Below are 20,024 nucleotides of genomic sequence, written 5' to 3' on the forward strand. Positions count from 1 at the left end.
ATACATTTATTCTATTAGTAACTCTCACAGTGTATCTAGGCAAATGCCTTAATTTCTTTCGTACAGAGCAGGCACATTCCATGTGTTTTTACTTAATAAATGTAACATATGACACTGTATCATAAAACTTTCCTAAGACACTGAACAAATTAATATACAGTATGGAGAATCGTATGATTCTATATTGTACAGATATGTTTACAAATTAATATACAGTATGGAGAATCGTATGATTCTATATTGTACAGATATGTTTACAAATTCTATCTATTTACACAATATTTTAACATTCCAAATGTACAGCAACAGTTAAACTGTATATATATTTTATTAGATAAGCTGCATTGGCATAAGAAGAAACCAAAGCGATATACTTGATATAAGGTACTTGAAATGCAACATAAATTGTTTTAAATTAGTCCTGCTTAAATATTCAAACATTGGCATTAAATACCAAAATTAGAAGGACGGACACTCGGAGAGCGCAAACCTCCACCTAAATATTCAAACATTATCATTAAATACCAAAACTAGAAGCACTCAGAGAGAGCAAACCTCCATCTAGGCATATGAAAATTTAATGACGTATTCCCATACAGCTGTGAAACCATCCTTAAAACCCTTAAGAAATTGGGCAATAACTTTGTGTAATCCTGCCAACAAATATAGAAAGAAACAAACATACACGATCGACCACATAAACTCTCGCCATTCTGGATGAGGTAATCATATAATTGAACTTGCATTGACTATTTAAATATTTCTATGATCAACTGGCTTTAATCAGAGTGAATTTCTAATCATTGTGTCAATTTTATTATAATAATACTAGAATAATTAATATTACTGTACAAACACAGATGAGGTATAACAATAAAAGAGGTAATAAATTCATTCAGACATATAATTTTATACAATTACATATTTACATAAATGTTAATATAAGTGTCATGACCATAAAGAATCATAGAACCTTCTATGAAAAGTTCATATAAAAATAATCTGCATATTTACCTATTAAAGAACTTTCCATAAAAGATGTCAGAATGAAATGAAATTATATGAAATTAATACATTGTAAACATTTACATAACATTAACAATTATTATATAATTTATTGTAAACAGCACATTTTTATACAGTATATACAAAAAGATACATTTTTATCTAATATTTACAATGATATGTTTGAAATAAAGTCGTGTTTTAGTTTGGGTCACAATAAATTCAACTTGGTATGCTTTTGATGATACTGGCCGCCTAAAAACTACTTACTTTACATAAAAATAAATATCCCACTAGGTCATGGTAAATAAAGATGATTACAATAAAAAGCGTATATACAGGAGCATCACACAAAATGCCATTAGTTTAATTTATCATGACCAAGTGGCTGGAATTATTATTTTACATCAATTAAATTCTTTACACAAATACAAGAACCACTAAGATAATATGCATTGTAATTTTAAAAATAGCAATAACAGTGTGCCTGCATAAACTTATTTATAATTTCTTTCTATGGATAAATATTTAGGAATATTTTTATAGTTTTTGCATTCATATTTTTAATTATACAAAAATATTTACGAACATTTTATTTCACAAAAATATCTACCAATTGAATTATTTATCTATTACGTGACTATTGCGTTTTATCTAACAGAGAATGTACCGACTCAAGCATAGCCCCACTAAATGCAAGATATTTATAATGATATATATATTTGTAGTGATCACATGATAGGCACCTTTCACCACTCTTAAATGATTATCTAACTATATATTATCATCTTACATGCATCATTTAACAAGCTGCAGTTCGATATTGATATGTTGCTTATTTGTATAATTTAATACAATTTCACACTTCGTTTGGTCATGTTGAAACTTTATCTAATAAACGCTTCAACAATTATTTCTTGCACAATATTTTTGACACATTGTAAAATATTATATCTAAAATAATAAGTTGAAATACTTTTTCTATTTTGATGAAAATAAAATTGATGCAGTAGATGTTTCAGTCTGTTTCCTTCCAGACACCATCATATCCTATCGCCATCATTCCTAATGCTCTGTCTTCACTATTAACTATTTAACAAACAAGTGTGATGCGCTTGTGATTTCATTGTCACATTTTTTTGTCACATAAAGTTTGATAGTGTAGAAAGAGCTTAACAATCATCTTTCTATTCTTTGGTATCAGTATTACAACACTCCTCTCACATATTACCTCAATTGTCAAGTAAACAATATTAAAAACAAAAATATTAAAATTTGCATACTGGCCTCCAGATCATATTTTAATAATTAAATGTTTAGTTTAAAATTGCATTGTCTCTTAATGCCGTCTATAATAAATAATATACTTATTATTTTATATACACACTTTTACATGACAAACGTCTTTTGCTCCACGTAACAATACAGTATACTACTAACTCTTTTGTAGTGAAAACCTAAAGGTATTGGATAATCCCTTACCTCAACCCAATGTTAGCATACCTACTGGTATAAATACATGTAATATTACTTTTTAAAAACACTTTCATCAGCTGCCTGGTAGTAATCTAGTTAGCACAACGGCAGCTATTATCAAAAAATAAATTATAAAAATACTTTTCACAAACAGCAAATAAATACATCTAAACTGTTTAGTTTAATTCAAATAAAAATATTTTATAAATAAATTGCATTTGAAAAAAAAGTATTTGAATAAAAAAAAATTACAGCTGCATAAAATATTGAAATATGGACTAATAATAAGTTATATACTGCGTTTTATAAACCTGAATCTTGCTAAACTGACCAATAAGTGGCTGCGTTTTATAAAGCAGACTTATGTCAAACTGACCAATAGGTGACTGCGTTTTATAAAGCAAACTTATGTCAAACTGACCAATAGGTGACTGCGTTTCATAAAGCAGACTTATGTCAAACTGACCAATAGGTGACTGCGTTTCATAAAGCAGACACTTAATGTTAAACAATTAAAATAATTTGAATACATTTTGTAAAGTAGACATTGTATAAAATGCAGTCGCTTACTGAAATTTGTGATATATACGTTACAAGTTTGAGTTTAGCCGCTTAAATTCTACGGCCTTAGACTTCTTGCACACTTATGTGTGACTCTTTGGTTTCGTGATTTACAATTTGATTAACATGTAAGTAATGGCATCCAGCTGCACTTTCTGTTACATTCGCCAACTTAATTGTATAATCAAACGTGTCTTGCGCATTTCGCCGCAGGACAGGTTCTACGCTCGACGGTGATGCAATATCCTCACACATGTCAAATGAATCGATTACCGAATCTGGTAAATCTGACGCCATTTCCATTTCAAAGTGGAAATTGAAATTGTGAAGCTTTTTCGGCGCCGTAGCTATGTCTAATGCCTCTAGACTACAGGTGTCGCAGTCGGTGATCGCTGAAGCGTGTCCAACGGACGTCACAGGGTAGCCTGCCAAGGGCTTAAGAAAGTCTTCAGTGACCGCTAATTGACATGAAAATCTGAAAATATTTACCATAGTGCTGTTAGAATTATTCACTATAAAATAAAGTGAAACAAAGCATCGGCACACTCAAATGCAAAGTATTAATGAAATTAAAAACTTGCTGTGTGCTTGCAAATAAACAACATACAAAAAATCCCTTAGATTCAACATTCATTTTAGTTTATTGAAAAAAAACGACATACTAAATAAATTAGGGGTTATTTTACAAGGATTTCTAAAATGTGGGAGCGTCAACATATTAATTATTTAATGTTCAAATCACACTTTTTTTGTCAAACTAGCTTCATAGTGTAGACAGAGCTTAAGCTCCCCCATGGATCCAGGGCCTGTTTGATATTTTGGAAGGCTGTAAATATTTACCTTGCACTGAAGTCATGTCTGCCAGAGTTCAGGTGGTCTATAATATACTTGATGAGACTTCCTAACCCACACAAGAACCACTGGGAATCAGCTGGTAGGTACGGCAACCATTTGGCAAATCTAGGTAAAGAGAAATTTGATTTTAAGTACACTTTTAAAAAAGAGTATTAATATTTCATTTGAATTTTATTAAGTAACAATTGTTCTTTCGTAACCTTTTGTTGTCAATAGTCTTATTTCATAACTATTATCTTTTTCAATTTATGAACGGAAATTATTAGCAGATAAACACACACTTGCCAAGTAACCTTTGTATCACAACTTATGTGAATGAAATGAGGTGATTTTGTGGTCAGCATGTTGAAATTATGTCCTACTTATATAACCTTTGACCCCACTCACAATTGCAGGAAATATGGATACTTGAGTCTGTTAATTATTAACTACCTTCTTTCTTTTCTTACATTCTTTAAAATTGTTATTTAAAGTCAAAATCGCAGTTCATGTAGAAACTAAATTAAGTAATATGGTATTTATTTTTTATTAATTATTTATATTTATTAACCATTTGTTTGTAAAGCTCTATAAAATGTATCAAAATGATAATTTCAACTGCATAAAAGAAATATTCGTACAGTACATGACAATTTTCTTTACATAAATATAAAGCTCTGTCTACACTATAAACTTTATGTGACAAAAAAATGTGATGTGCCCATAATATGGACACAATGACATCAAATCACTACCATATTTGTGCACATCATTTTTTTGCTCAAACTAGTTTGATAGTGTAGACAGGGCTTAAGACATAGCCTTATAGGCACTATATAGTTCAAGGTAAAAATTCTAATTTTAGATTAATTTCCTAATTGCCTTAGTGTTAATTAATATCATATTTCCTTCATCAGGTACTGTACAAGATACAATCTTGTTTTATAATTTCTATAATTCAATTGGTAATCCGTCAAAAAAAAGAAGCAACAAAAAACTTATCTACTAGCAATTTTCATAATAAATTATTCCGCAACTGCTGCAGTTAGCAAGCTCTCGTAGGTGTCAGAAATGCAATGCCAACGCATTTAGTGACATGCATTTGTCATAAATAATAAATTTGAACACATTGAAAGACAGTAACACGCTATTAATAAATAATCTTGTATCAGTTCAATTGGCCTCGCTTCAATGTAAATTGACAACAGAATATATTATACTTCTACTGCTCACACATGTGTGACTTGTTGTTAACTGTCTATTATAATTTAACTCGTTGGTAAATTACATTTTGATATCTTTTTTTGTATTTGTCTGTATTAATGTGTGTAATTGAACAAAATTGCATTTTTACGTTTTATATTAGATTTGCCAAAACCAGGTACAGATGATTGTTATATGTTGAAGTAAAAATAATATATTTGTACAAAAGGTACATAGGATTTTTCATAGGAAGAATTAAGCAAAAGCATTTAACGCTGATGCAAAAAGTGTTCTATTTCCACTTCCTCCAATGGCCCTCCACCACCCTCACCATTCTATCCACTGTTCCCCACAACTTTCTCCACCGATCCTAAAACCTTCCACTGGTCTCCCACCACTCTTTCACCAGTTCCCAACCATTCCACTGGTTCTCTGTCACTTTCTCTACAGAAGTCACCACTGAAATTAATTTGTAACAAGATCTTACCTCACAGAATAGGTTATAGCCGTTTCAATTGGCAGAATATACGGCAACGTAAATAATGAAATTGCTTGGTATAATCTATTGTTGTAAATGTAATTCATGAGGCCCTTATTAACTGCATTACTGGCTTCTTCTAAGGCTGTGAAAATAGATTAGTTTTATAATTAGATTCGATTTTTTATAATAAAGTAGCTTTTATTAGCAATGGCATGGCAGCAGAGAATGATTTGTGAAGTAACAGCAGAACCCCTATTAGGGGGACACCTTTGACCCAACCAAGTGTCCCTTTAATATGGTGTGTCCCCTATAGTATATTGCCCTTCATAGGGTGTCCCATAAGGGTTCTACAATTATTTGTTTACACCCTGTGCTCCCTTTAGCAAACATATTTTTATATGCTTAACAACTACTGTTAGACCAGGCCTGAACTAGACTAATAATTGTTTTGTAATCAACACTAGTACTCATTAGACACTTTTAGATCCTTAGTCTTACCTGCAGTGACCTGAGGTGGCAGCTTCTTGTTAACCTTCAAATGATGCGTATGTTTTTGGCAATCTTCGCAATGATGCGTAGCATCCCCATCTACCTCGTCATCTTCCTCCTCGCTAAAGAAGTCATCATTCGACCACTCCATCCACGATTCTTCTTTCTCGCAGATATCCGGCAGATCCCGCCCTAGAAACTCTCGTAGAATAGCCAGTTCATTATTGTTCACAATGTCCGAATCTCTGGAAAAAAGTCGTCTCTTTGGCGATTTAGATTGTTTAATCCGTTCTTTCTCATCTAAGTCTTCTTGCGTTTGGTTTAGTTTATCATCATCGTCGGGTATGGTAGCTAGGTTAGCGATGTTAGGCGTTGATGCGTTCCGCGGGAGAGATTGATACAGTTTGCGAAGTTCCTTTTGTTGCTGAGTGCTAATATCTAGTGATGGCACAGACGCTGATCTGTAGTACTCTATATGCTTGTTACATGGAATTATAGCTGAAATTAAAAACATTATATTGTTTACTATCATCATATTAAAACTTGTTTTCATAAAGAAGAAACTGTTCAAATTACTAATTTTGCTGAAGCGAAAACTTAATGAATTAGAATTTGTCGCAGAAACGGACTGGAAGTTGAAAACGCATATAAGCTGATGCTATTGATTCGTGCAAACAATTTCGCGTAGTGAAAAACAGACTTATGTATGATCAATCCTTTCCTGAATTGATTGGTGACAGTAGCTTATGCTGCTTTTGTGCTGGCACCTAGTGACTATGATTTTATATTTTCTCTTTTTGTCGTGTTTGTTTAATTTGTTGATTTGTATTATATTTGTAATAATAATAATAATAATAAATCTATGAAATATACTATATATATAAACTTTATTTAGACACGAGACTGATGTACAGCACAACTCGTTCAATCAACATTGATTGTTTTTACACAAGTTCGTGATACTGTATTACAAAAAAAACCAACACCATATAAATACGAAAGAAACGAAAAAATTGAAATTGAAAAGAAACAAAATTACAGCAGAATTCCCTTCATCTGACACCTCTATTTAGGGTACACCATACCGGTACTTCCCGTGTAAACGGGAACCCTTATCGAAGTGTATAATTTATGGGGATTCTACTGTAATACATAATAAATCTTTTTGATTTCATTTACCTTAAAATAATAGTGATAAAACACACATTTTACATGATATTTAGCCATTTTAAAAGTTGGATGTACACCATCGTAAATTACCATACCATTATGTTTTGCAATGCATTTTTCAGATACGTTTTAAACAACTTAACTGAATTTGGAAGGGTATCAACATTGAGACTATTCCATATAATTGCTCCACGATAAGACAGACTTCGTTTTTTAAAATCGGTTTTTGGCTTCGGGATGAATAGATGTGTATCACTGTGCCTTAGATTATAATTTAGGCTGTACTACTGTGGTATTTTCTTACTATAGATTAATTTTGTAATAGAAAAACACTTTAGCATAGGGAAACAAAATTAGTATGAACAAATTAATTATTATTTTCAGTATTTCAAATCTACCCCAGTATATATCTTGCAAATGAGGTAAAGATCAATGAACAGCTCCAGTGAACATCTATTGAAAATCAATTGTTGTACTGGCTATTCACACTTTACAACAGTTTGCTACACTACTGTAGCATCACACAACAGCCTATCTACAATGCATTATTGTATAGGGCTTTAACTCACAAATGATTGTGTCTTAATTAACATTTTATTCTATGTGTTGTTTTTTAGGGTTTTTAATTTCAAAGACAAAGGAAACCAATTTTAGAAACTTGTGCTCTTGCCATTTGACAGCTAAAATTAAATATGAAACACATTTTCAATAAAATATTTTATATTGGCGCTCCCCTGTAATCCTATACATTAATGACATTTATTATGTATGGTATTTATGTACGATATTAAAAACATGTTTAGAAATTACGATATTAAAGGCATTTTTATATTATATGGTATTATTAAAGACATGTTTAGATTATATGGTAATTAAAACATGTTTATATTATATGGTAATTAAATTCATCTTAATGGTTTAAACACAGCTAGATTGTGTAGGCTGTATTTCAATGCCGATCGATCAACAAGCTGCAGAAACCATTCATGCATGTAAAATATGATCATTAGATTAAATGTTCCAATCTATAACATGATAATTGCTATCTATATTAACTGGCTAATTTATTTATCTAAAGAAGACTTGTGCAATGATATTGATGAATTAATCATGAAGGAAATAAATGTAAGATTTGTCCATGAATTAAACTTACTGCTATTAGATACCACAATTATGTCGGTTTAAAGATGTATTGTCCTCCTAAAATGTCAATAGCTATCCACTTTGACCAAAAATTTATTTTGTCATTTAATTAAACATTTTTTCCCTGTTTTTTTCTACGGAAGTGATAAAAACTATAATATACCTATTCGAAGTCTGATATAATTAATCTTCATTTTTCATGTTTTTGAGAAACAATACATCTTTAATGGTGGAATTTTCTGTTACATTCTTCTGCTCAATCGTTAAGTTTCTACAGTAAAACATTGTTTTTCCCCTCCTGTTTGTCAATGTGTAAGAATATCTCAAAAGGTCTGTCATGGACTACTGTACAAAGGCAATAAAATAAGTTTGGTCAGCATCCAGATTTGTTATGGAAATTATAGAAAATGTCTAATTAATAGGTTTCTTCTGCTTGAGGTTTTATATATTCTAGGCTAGGGAACTAGTATCAAATCTGACCCCTAATTGTATTAATTAGTAATGCATGCTTTGTAATAGGATTTAAAGTGAATAAAAGGCTGCTACAAATTGGTGAAAGAGACTAATCCTAACAACTTTGTTTCAGACATTGTACAGTATTTCTGTCATGTCAGAAATAGTAGGGATAATAGTAAGGATCCGATAAATTTGGATTTACTGTATTTTTAAAATTTGGAAAATATTTGTATGTTTGTACACTTTTATTACACCATGTAGCTGTTACCTATTTTATGAGATCTCCTTGTATTGCTTGCCTTCTAAGTGGCTTTTCAACTTATTCTTGTCCATTGATATAGAGTTATTATTGTACTGCTGTCATTGTTTTCTAGATTGATATTCTCTATTGTCATTATGTTTTATCTGATGATAATGACATGACAATGATATTTTGTTTTTGAAACAGAACATGTCGGTTAGATTTGTTTCTAGAATTTGGATAATTCTTTATCACAGAGAAGTGCTGTTATACACAAGCTCTACATAAACAAAGTCGTATTGCAAGTCTTTGGGAGTGGAGTTATTGAAAACATTCTGACACTGACAGGGCTTGAACCATGGAGTAACTCAGGACCCTTTGATTGGTAGCCAAGCATCATTCATAACCACCAAGCCACAACTTCACTCCAGTAATCCACCACTTCTGGAAATGAAAAGTCTGAAATAAAAGTTCACTTACTATTTTTCTGTAAATATTTTAGTGTGTCGTCAAAGCCTTGTTGGCACATCTTTCGAAGGATCTCTGGATCAGGAGGAAAGAGCGCCCTTGATAAGCGATATAAATTACTTGGTGTGATCTGAATGTAAGTGTTGGATAGAGACACCTGGAGGTAGCTACTAAAATCATCAGAGGGCGGACATATATCACTTTCACCAGAGAATGGTGAAACAGTGATGGTTCCTTCGCCAAGGGACGGCAAGTTGTCACTTATGCCACCATCTACATATTTCTAATATAAAATAATAAAATTTGTTAAGCACACATATTAATTGTTTGAAGGTTTGCATGGCGAAATCAAATATTTATATTTAAAGTTTGTGGTACACCATGTATATTTAGTTAGGAAAAGAACTGTTGAGTTTCTGGACATTTCGCACATATCCACCAAAGTTCTCAAGGCGCAATTTAAGGTAAAAAATGGAAGTTCAATACAGTAATTTTTCATTCCGATCTCAAATTATTATTTTTTAAATATCTTGGTGAGTACAGTCCTGATTGTTTTAATATGTATTATGACATTGGCAACACTGTCAAGGTTATCGAACAATAGAAAAACTTGGCAATGAATAAAAAAAAAACACAAATAAAAAAAAAACAAACAATGGTACATTACAGGTCACTTTCAACATCTCCACTGTTGAATGATTATATTTATCAAAAAACAATCATTGAATAATACTTGAAACTACAATAGGCCATTGTTAATTTTCGCTTCATTATACATGATATTATCATTTTGCAAAAGGTACTTACCACGCCTTTATATGATGGTGGGATGATTCCTGAGTAAAACGGAATAAACGCACTACATAGTAATACCTAGAAAAATAGTAGTAAAGAAAATTTAGATTTAAAAAGGTTTTAAATACTATTTATTTTTAACTGTATTTATAGTTCAATACAAAATTATCGACAGTTAGGTTTTCTTTTTGGACAATGGGTTGCTCTATAGGAAATCAGTTATCTTTATAACTATTGTATTATTTAATTGTTTAGTTTATAAATACAACATTATGGACAGTTAGGTTTTTTTTTTTTTTTTTATACAATGGGTTGCTTTATCAGTAGGAAATCAGTTATCATTATGAATGAGTATCGAATGTTTTTCGCCGGTCGAAGAGCAGAACTACTGTACCTCCCAATGATTTATAGTTTTTAGATACAGTAATTAATAGTTTTTGGGGACATAATACAGTTGGCATTGTTTAAGTCCATCTTATGGAAAAGTAGGGGGATAGCCGGTGTAAAGGGTCTTTCACACCTGTTCCGGCACAGTTCTGGACCGGCGCTCCATGTGACTATGCGCCAGTCGATATGCGCATAGCCGCATGAAAACAACGCATCCAATTTGATTTGGTGGTGCCAGACAGGAACCGTGCCGGAACAGGTGTGAAAGACCCTTATGGTCATCTATGGTCACTTCAGCCCTGTCGTTGTGGACAGATGAATGAGTGCCAGTTTCGAAAAGCAGTAATTTATATAGCACCAACCTGTATCAGGTCATCATTGCTTTCAAACTCTGATATGATTACATTTTTCCGATTGGATAATCTAGTCAGTGAGATGTATATCCTGCCAGAGACCTTCTCGTAAGCATCGTCTGGCAGCACCCGCAGTAGACCATCTTTAAGAATTTTCTGTACATCAAAGCTAGGATGCAATGGACCTAGTGTTCTGGAACGAGCCTGCCTTGCCATGTTTAAAACATCTTGTGTTATAGAACCTAAAACAGGAAAAATGTCCCCTAATTAGATTTACAGTAAGGTAAAGTTGGCAGCATTCCTATTGCCTATCTGTAGGTCAATTTGAGTTCACATACGAGGACAGCGCCTGCATAATAACACTTACAGACACGTCAGTTGTCCGCACTGTGAACTTTATTATTATACAGTCAAGAATCATTGTACTCATACTGTTCTGTACGATCCTGGTGGTATACTACAGTAGACAAGATGCGCCCAGAACATCATAGTTTTTAAATTTCGAAACAATATAAATTCTTTCCAAATACAGTACTATAAATTAGCGCTGACGAAGGTATAGTGTTAACTATACTTTCTGGCTTTTTTAATTTATCGTTTTGATTTAGCTTTTTGCTTATTTTATTTCTCAATTGAGATCCAGCCACAGCATTGTCATTTTTTTTCTTCATTATTTGCCTTTAAATAGTATTAATATATAGTTTTTAATTTTGTGAGGTCATGAACTGGCAATATCACCTCATTATATTTTAGAAATTTAAATAGGCAATACCTTTCTAAAAATAATTGTGTTATCTACAGTAACATCACACCATGAACAATTATACAATGTCGATGATATCTTATTTGTTCTATTGTGTGATAACTTTTTAAAATTATCTTGTGTACATAGAAGAAATCAAAAGCAAACACTTTTAGTATGTAGGCCTAAATTTAGTTTATTGCAAGGTCATGTCAGACAATATTCCTATCTGTATGATATGCTTTATGATCTATTATTTTGGTCAAAGGTCAAAGATACTGCACTTATTGAGTATAATTAATGGTATTCTAATGACTGTACAAAAAAGTTCAATGAAACCACATGAACCTTTATTAGATGACGTATGAAGAGACCAAATACAAAAAAAAAAAGAGTCTACTGCCTAAAATACAATTTTGGAGCCTCTTGTCTTTACATTTATAATACTAAAAATAAAGTAAATTGGTTGAAATGTTAATATTACATTACATTAAAATAATAATATATTATAAAAATGTATATATAAATAAAAACAGCTTCTGTTATGTATAATTATTGACGATGTACATATTCATTTTATTACAGTATAATTGTAAGAATTATTATTATAAAAAAAGCATAAGAAAAAAAACAAAAAGAGCAATTTCGGTTGCAAAGAACCATTTAAAATTATGTTTGTTCTTTCTAAAATTACTGAAATGGAAATAAAGGTGAGTGTATCTCACAAAAGACAAAAAAAGTAAATAAATAAATAAAAATAAATAGTGATGACCAGGTGTGATGGGTTACACATTTGCGCTTGGTTTTTTGGCCAGGCTCACTACATTTGAAGAAGTTCCTGTTCCCTTGAGCCAAAAATAGCCTTGTGAATAGGGTAGGAATTAATCAAATCTTTTAACCTCAACCCAAAAAGGATACCTTTTTATTCAGCCATTTATATACAAATAGTACAGTAGGTCTAGGCAGGATACGGTATACTATATTATTAATTTCCACATGAGTCATGAATCAGAGACGGTCACTTGACAGTACACCAGTTAAATATAAACTAGATTGATCTGTTTTTTTATGTAATCTGTTGCTGGATTTACAGGAGAGGGAGGGAGATGGACATGCTACACAAATCGCTATAATTCACATTTTGTTATTACCGTATACGTGTTTGGTGAATTCAATTATTAATGCAATATCGGAGTATACTCCCAGAACCTTTTTTTTTCTGGGACCATTATTATACTCATTATAATATAAATTAGGCCTATATATGGTAATTTTTTTAGATATTCATACTAGCCTAAATAATAAGGGTTTGTCGGTCTTCACCGAATCAAACATTTTTACTTTATAACCTTATTAAATTAATTATTAGGTACAGAATAAAAAGAAACTTGAAACTAATCTGTAAATAAACAGTATAATAGACCTAGTAAACCCTGCTGGGTGTGTTTTAATGTCAAAAAGACACACCCACAAAATGGCCAATGGACAGCCAGATATCGAGGGCTTGTCTCCCAGACGACAAAGAAAATGTCCACGGAATATTCAAACTTTAAGAATACTGTTACTAACTAGATAAATAAAATAAAGTACAAATACACACCAAGTTCCATATCACATGCTAATATACAAGCGGCTAAGGCACCAGCTGAAGCCCCACATGATTTTTTAATCAAATGGGGAGCATACTGACGAAAAGCACTGGCCACACCGATGTGATACACGCCAAGAAAACCACAGCCAGCAAACGACACTTCCATCGATGAATTCACTTAAACTATGCTGTTTATTTTAGTACGAAAACTCAAAATTCCTTTATTATAATATTATTGATTATTTATGTATAAAGATCGCTGAATAATTTGACATTCATATGTGCTAAAAAGCAATATAATATCAACCCGTCACACTTCCATCTGTTTATATTCGTACGTCGTGTTTACATTTGGACAGGAAGCATAGTAAATTCGTTATCAAACAAAAATCATGTGATTTCCGGGGGACGACACTCCTACAATATTGTTGACTATATTTTGCTACATTTTATCATCCTATTCAAACTTAGAAAGGCACGTATTCTAATATCTCTAAATATTAATATATAATACTTACATTGTTAACACCATCATTATCATAAAAGTTAGTTTGATCATAACTTTTTTCACAAGTCTTTGAGACCCTGTACACCCGGGATTATATAACGGTCTCCTACGTGGGACATAGAGGGCGACAAATTCACTCATTGATAACTTTACTCTTTGTTTAAAAAAAAGCCCTGAAAAAATATTTCTTAAACAATTTTTTTTCAATAAGTCATTTTAATGTCACCTAATAGTTATTCATTATTTGACCAAAAATTGGATTAAAGAAACTGCATTTACCTAAAAAACTGTAATTTAAAACAAAACATAGTCAAATTGGCCGCCAGCCAATGGTTTTTTGGTAAATTTAACCATTGTATTTTGTCATTTTATAAGTGAATACATAATTTGTTTCCGTTTTTTTTTATGAAAGTGATTAACTTTATTAAAACTACATAATAATCTATTCAAAGTTTTATTTTATTATTCTTTATTTTTCATGTTTTTGGGGGACAACTTTGTTTCCCAATATAGAAAATTAATAAAATGTTTTAAAAGCGAGACAGTCGTCCATAGATAAATACTATAAATAAATTAAATTTGATAAAATAATTTAAGTTATTTGATACATTTTGTACAACATTTCTCTGCATCGAAGAAAAACAGCAGCCTTCTTAGTATTCCAGGTTCCTAATGATTGATTTATTGTATTATTGATTGTAAATATATTTTATTATAGTTATGTTATCCTGTTTTGTTGTTGGGCCGCGCACCCACCCGCAGTGCCACCCATTCAGCAATATTATGAAAAACACTCGGTGTGTGCGCGCCTCCTCGATTTCAAATAGCACTACATGATGCTAATACAATTACCTTACGATATAGATATGGATTAACAATCAAACACTTTTTTAATAGGCCATTTTTATTTGTTTGCAATTCGGGGGACAATAAGCAAATAATACAAAAATACATTTTAAATGGTACGACTTACTCCACTGGTAAAATAATATAATAATAAAAAATATTAAATTATTGATATGCCTTATTTAAATAATTACAATATTAATTTAAATCATGTGTATACCGTAATAATAAGGCTTAATGAATATATGTTAGTTATAAAAGAAGTAATTAGAAAGGCATATTATCCATTTATTTTGATCTCGCGCGCGCTGATGCATGCTAATCACTTTTTTTAAACACAATTAAATTTACAATAGCGACCTCTCTAGGCTGGACAAGACAGACTAGAGACTGGGAGGTATATTCAGAGCGTCATTTCGGCGATCGAGCATTCTCTACTTCTACGGAGCGCCATATATGCCTTTATTTACTTCCGAAATAGAAATAGTACTACGGTAACTCTGGTTCAGTGGACCAAATTTAGCACCAGTGGAGCACATACAGTGATGATATAAAATAGAAATAAGTCACTAATTTTAATATCTTTTCGTATGTTAATACACTGTGCTCAAGTAGATCCTATTTGGAGCCACTGGAGTACAGTGATATAAATAGAAACAAGTCATTGAATGTTAATATCTTTTCGTATGCTAAAACACTGTGCTCAAGTGGACACAATTTAGAGCCAGTGGAGCACAGTGATATAAAATAGAAATAAGTCACTAATTTTCATATCGTTTCGTATGTTATTACATTGTGCTCATGTGGACCCAATTTGGAGCCAGGGAAGCACAGTGATATAAAATAGAAATAAGTCACGGAATTTTAATATCTTTTCGTATTTTAATACACTGTGCTCAAGTGGACCCAATTTGGTACCAGCGAAGCACATTGATATAACATAGAAATAAGTCACTGAATGTTAATATCTTTTCGTATTAATACACTGTGCTCAAGTGGACCCAATTTGGCGTCAGTGGAGCACAGTGATATATCTTTTCGTATTTTAATGTACAATGTACTCAAGTGTACCCAATTTGGCACCAGGCGAGCACAGTGGTATAAAGTAGAAATAATTCACGGAATTTTAATATCTTTTCGTATGTTAATACACTGTGCTCAAGTGGACCCAACTTGGAGCCAGTGGAGCACAGTGATATAAAATAAAAATAAGTCACTGAATTTTAATATCTTTTCGTATTAAGCATATTTGAATACCTACCGGTATGGTACCGTACATGTTCGACAATACAGTGTCACATATCTCTATTTAAAAAAAAACAATATTAAAAAAAAAAAAACATCCGTCGAGGTTTGAACACCAGCCGATAGCACTCAAAACTGAGCATTATCCGTTACGCCACCAAGTACATGACTGAAAAGTTGATAATAGTCTATTTATACGTGTATTACGTAATTGATCATTACGTCATAAATATCCTATTTTCGGCCGGGAACCTATACAGCTCGATTTTTCAAAATTATCTTTGCTCAGCCCCAAGAATGGTGGGGTACTGAAGATTCCTATACATGTTTGAAAAAATAATAGATGTCATTTCCGGAGACCTTGCAGCTTTATTTTAAACAGTTTGGTATGCCGTGCGTTGTTATGCAAATGAGTTTGTGCAGGTGTACTATGAGGAAGATGGTCAACACGCCACACTGTTAAATTTTGATGTTGTTAATCTTTACATTAGAAGATTGTTCAAATCATGTAAATAAAACATTTTCCGGCCGGGAACCTATCAGCTCCCCTCTTTTAGTTTACAAAAGTAATCTCGAAAAGAACTTCATGTGGAAAAGAAGCCCACCCAAGAGTACTAAAAAATGAAGGAGCACATGGGCTTCTTTTCGAGGTTTTATGGTAGTCTATTTAATGGAAAATAATGCCATGCAACTTTGTTTCTGATTTTAAAAAAGGTCCACTTGTTTTAGGCCTGACATTTACAACCCTCAAAATATCTCTCTTTTAAAATAAAGAAAAACAATATTCATTATTTTATTTATTTATTTATTTTTTATTTATTTTTTTTTTATTTAAAAAAAAATATATATCCGTAGGGGTTCGAACTCAATCTACTAGAGCTGAGAGCACCCAAACCTGAGTATTACCCGTTAGGCCACAAAGTAGTACATGACTGAACAGCTGATAATAGTCTATTTATACGTGTATTACGTAATTCATCAGTACGTCATAACTATCATATTAACTTTGTTAAAACCAAAATGATCAGTTAGCTCAGTCGCCTGAGCGTCGTGTTGACAACACGTATGTCGTGGGTTCGATTCCCACGCTGGTCGGTGGAATAGAGTTAAAGGCATGCGGCCACTGTGTTTGGGGTTCACAGAATTATACGTCCCCCTTTCCACCACACATCATGAGGCGACAACATCAATGCATCTGGTGATGTGCTGGAAACGACCCCAAAAGGCTGTGGCAGGGCCTTAGTGCTGAGGCAGGGAGAGCACATTTAACATCTTTTTTTTTATTTAATTTTTTTTTTCAACCCGTATTTGATCTCGTAAATGTTATGTTTGCCGCCCTCAATTTTAAAAGAAATTGAATTTATATTTTCATCGCAGGTGTACGAAACGGTTTGGTATGCCGTGCGTTGTTATGCAATGGTTATGCAGGTGTAGTGGGAAAGATGGTATTGTTTAGTCATTCGCGGTCAACACGCCACACTGTTAAATTTTGATTTTGTTAATCAATGTTGCTACATTGGTAGCGAAAATGTCCGATTCATACAAGATATTCTATTGTAAAATGTTATGAATAAACTTTGATAGTAGTTGCTGTGTATGGCCGCACCGTCCCCAGAATAAACATGTTTTAAACAGATAGTTTGTCTTCGATGGTTTTTGTATGGGGATAATGGAGAGTACAATAAGATCAAATATAGAACATTTGCAAAGATGCCGATTTTTAGACTAATTTCGAAGCTTAGACTAATTCCGCCGCCGGGCTAGGCCTTAGGCATATACGAAGTCGAGTTTTAAAGTAGAAAACCCCACCTAAAATGTTGAAGTCACATCTGGATTGTTGAAATTTTAACATTATCATAATTATCATAGGTGATTATGTATAGTTATAAGTATAAGTGCAAATCTTGACTCTATTTTCATTATTAGCTCTGCCCCAACCATGGTGGGCTAGCTGGAGACTTAATATTTAATTTCATATTTCAATGAATTATAGGTGCACTTTCCGATGACAAGCTCTATTGTCGTCCCTGGTGAGTCTTATATAGTTTGTTTCATATAATTTAAAATCATGTAAAGTGCCATTTTTTTCGGCCGGGAACCTATGCAGCTCGATTTTTCAAAATTATCTTTGCTCAGCCCCAAGAATGGTGGGGTACTGAAGATTCCTATACATGTTTGACAAAATAATAGATGTCATTTCCGGAGACCTTGCAGCTTTATTTTAAACAGTTTGGTATGCCGTGCGTTGTTATGCAAATGAGTTTGTGCAGGTGTATTATGAGGAAGATGGTCAACACGCCACACTGTTAAATTTTGATGTTGTTAATCTTTACATTAGAAGATTGTTCAAATCATGTAAATAAAACATTTTTCGGCCGGGAACCTATCAGCTCCCCTCTTTTAGTTTGCAAAAGTAATCTCGAAAAGAACTTCATGTGGAAAAGAAGCCCACCCAAGAGTACTAAAAAATGAAGGAGCACATGGGCTTCTTTTCGAGGTTTTATGGTAGTCTATTTAATGGAAAATAATGCCATGCAACTTTGTTTCTGATTTTAAAAAAGGTCCACTTGTTTTAGGCCTGACATTTACAACCCTCAAAATATCTCTCTTTTAAAATAAAGAAAAACAATATTCATTATTTTATTTATTTATTTATTTTTTATTTATTTTTTTTTTTATTTAAAAAAAAAAAAATATCCGTAGAGGTTCGAACTCAATCTACTAGAGCTGAGAGCACCCAAACCTGAGTATTACCCGTTAGGCCACAAAGTAGTACATGACTGAACAGCTGATAATAGTCTATTTATACGTGTATTACGTAATTCATCAGTACGTCATAACTATCATATTAACTTTGTTAAAACCAAAATGATCAGTTAGCTCAGTCGCCTGAGCGTCGTGTTGACAACACGTATGTCGTGGGTTCGATTCCCACGCTGGTCGGTGGAATAGAGTTAAAGGCATGCGGCCACTGTGTTTGGGGTTCACAGAATTATACGTCCCCCTTTCCACCACACATCATGAGGCGACAACATCAATGCATCTGGTGATGTGCTGGAAACGACCCCAAAAGGCTGTGGCAGGGCCTTAGTGCTGAGGCAGGGAGAGCACATTTAACATCTTTTTTTTTATTTAATTTTTTTTTTCAACCCGTATTTGATCTCGTAAATGTTATGTTTGCCGCCCTCAATTTTAAAAGAAATTGAATTTATATTTTCATCGCAGGTGTACGAAACGGTTTGGTATGCCGTGCGTTGTTATGCAATGGTTATGCAGGTGTAGTGGGAAAGATGGTATTGTTAGTCATTCGCGGTCAACACGCCACACTGTTAAATTTTGATTTTGTTAATCAATGTTGCTACATTGGTAGCGAAAATGTCCGATTCATACAAGATATTCTATTGTAAAATGTTATGAATAAACTTTGATAGTAGTTGCTGTGTATGGCCGCACCGTCTCCAGAATAAACATGTTTTAAACAGATAGTTTGTCTTCGATGGTTTTTGTATGGGGATAATGGAGAGTAAAATAAGATCAAATATAGAACATTTGCAAAGATGCCGATTTTTAGACCAATTTCGAAGCTTAGACTAATTCCGCCGCCGGGCTAGGCCTTAGGCATATACGAAGTCGAGTTTTAAAGTAGAAAACCCCACCTAAAATGTTGAAGTCACATCTGGATTGTTGAAATGTTAACATTATCATAATTATCATAGGTGATTATGTATAGTTATAAGTATAAGTGCAAATCTTGACTCTATTTTCATTATTAGCTCTGCCCCAACCATGGTGGGCTAGTACTGGAGACTTAATATTTAATTTCATATTTCAATGAATTATAGGTGCACTTTCCGATGACAAGCTCTATTGTCGTCCCTGGTGAGTCTTATATAGTTTGTTTCATATAATTTAAAATCATGTAAAGTGCCATTTTTTTCGGCCGGGAACCTATGCAGCTCGATTTTTCAAAATTATCTTTGCTCAGCCCCAAGAATGGTGGGGTACTGAAGATTCCTATACATGTTTGAAA

General features: G+C 32.7%; 2 protein-coding genes across 2 annotated transcripts in view; one reads left to right on the top strand and one right to left on the bottom strand.

Moving 5' to 3' along the window:
* The window catches only part of LOC144848098 (uncharacterized), a 52,854-nt gene that overhangs the window by 12,253 nt on the left and 20,577 nt on the right, over window positions 1-20,024 (top strand). The window lies entirely within an intron of this gene.
* Window positions 27-13,794, bottom strand: LOC144848093 (patatin-like phospholipase domain-containing protein 2). Its single transcript, XM_078704775.1, has 8 exons — window positions 13,405-13,794; window positions 11,072-11,304; window positions 10,335-10,400; window positions 9,540-9,810; window positions 6,059-6,547; window positions 5,567-5,702; window positions 3,883-4,002; window positions 27-3,517 (listed from the first exon to the last, which is right to left on the bottom strand). Exons 1-8 carry the CDS (start codon window positions 13,559-13,561, stop codon window positions 3,109-3,111), a joined length of 1,881 nt encoding a protein of 626 aa, XP_078560901.1. The 5' UTR covers window positions 13,562-13,794; the 3' UTR covers window positions 27-3,108.

This window comes from Antedon bifida, chromosome 7 (assembly GCF_963402885.1).
Source record: "Antedon bifida chromosome 7, ecAntBifi1.1, whole genome shotgun sequence".
NCBI classification, from domain to species: domain Eukaryota; kingdom Metazoa; phylum Echinodermata; class Crinoidea; order Comatulida; family Antedonidae; genus Antedon; species Antedon bifida.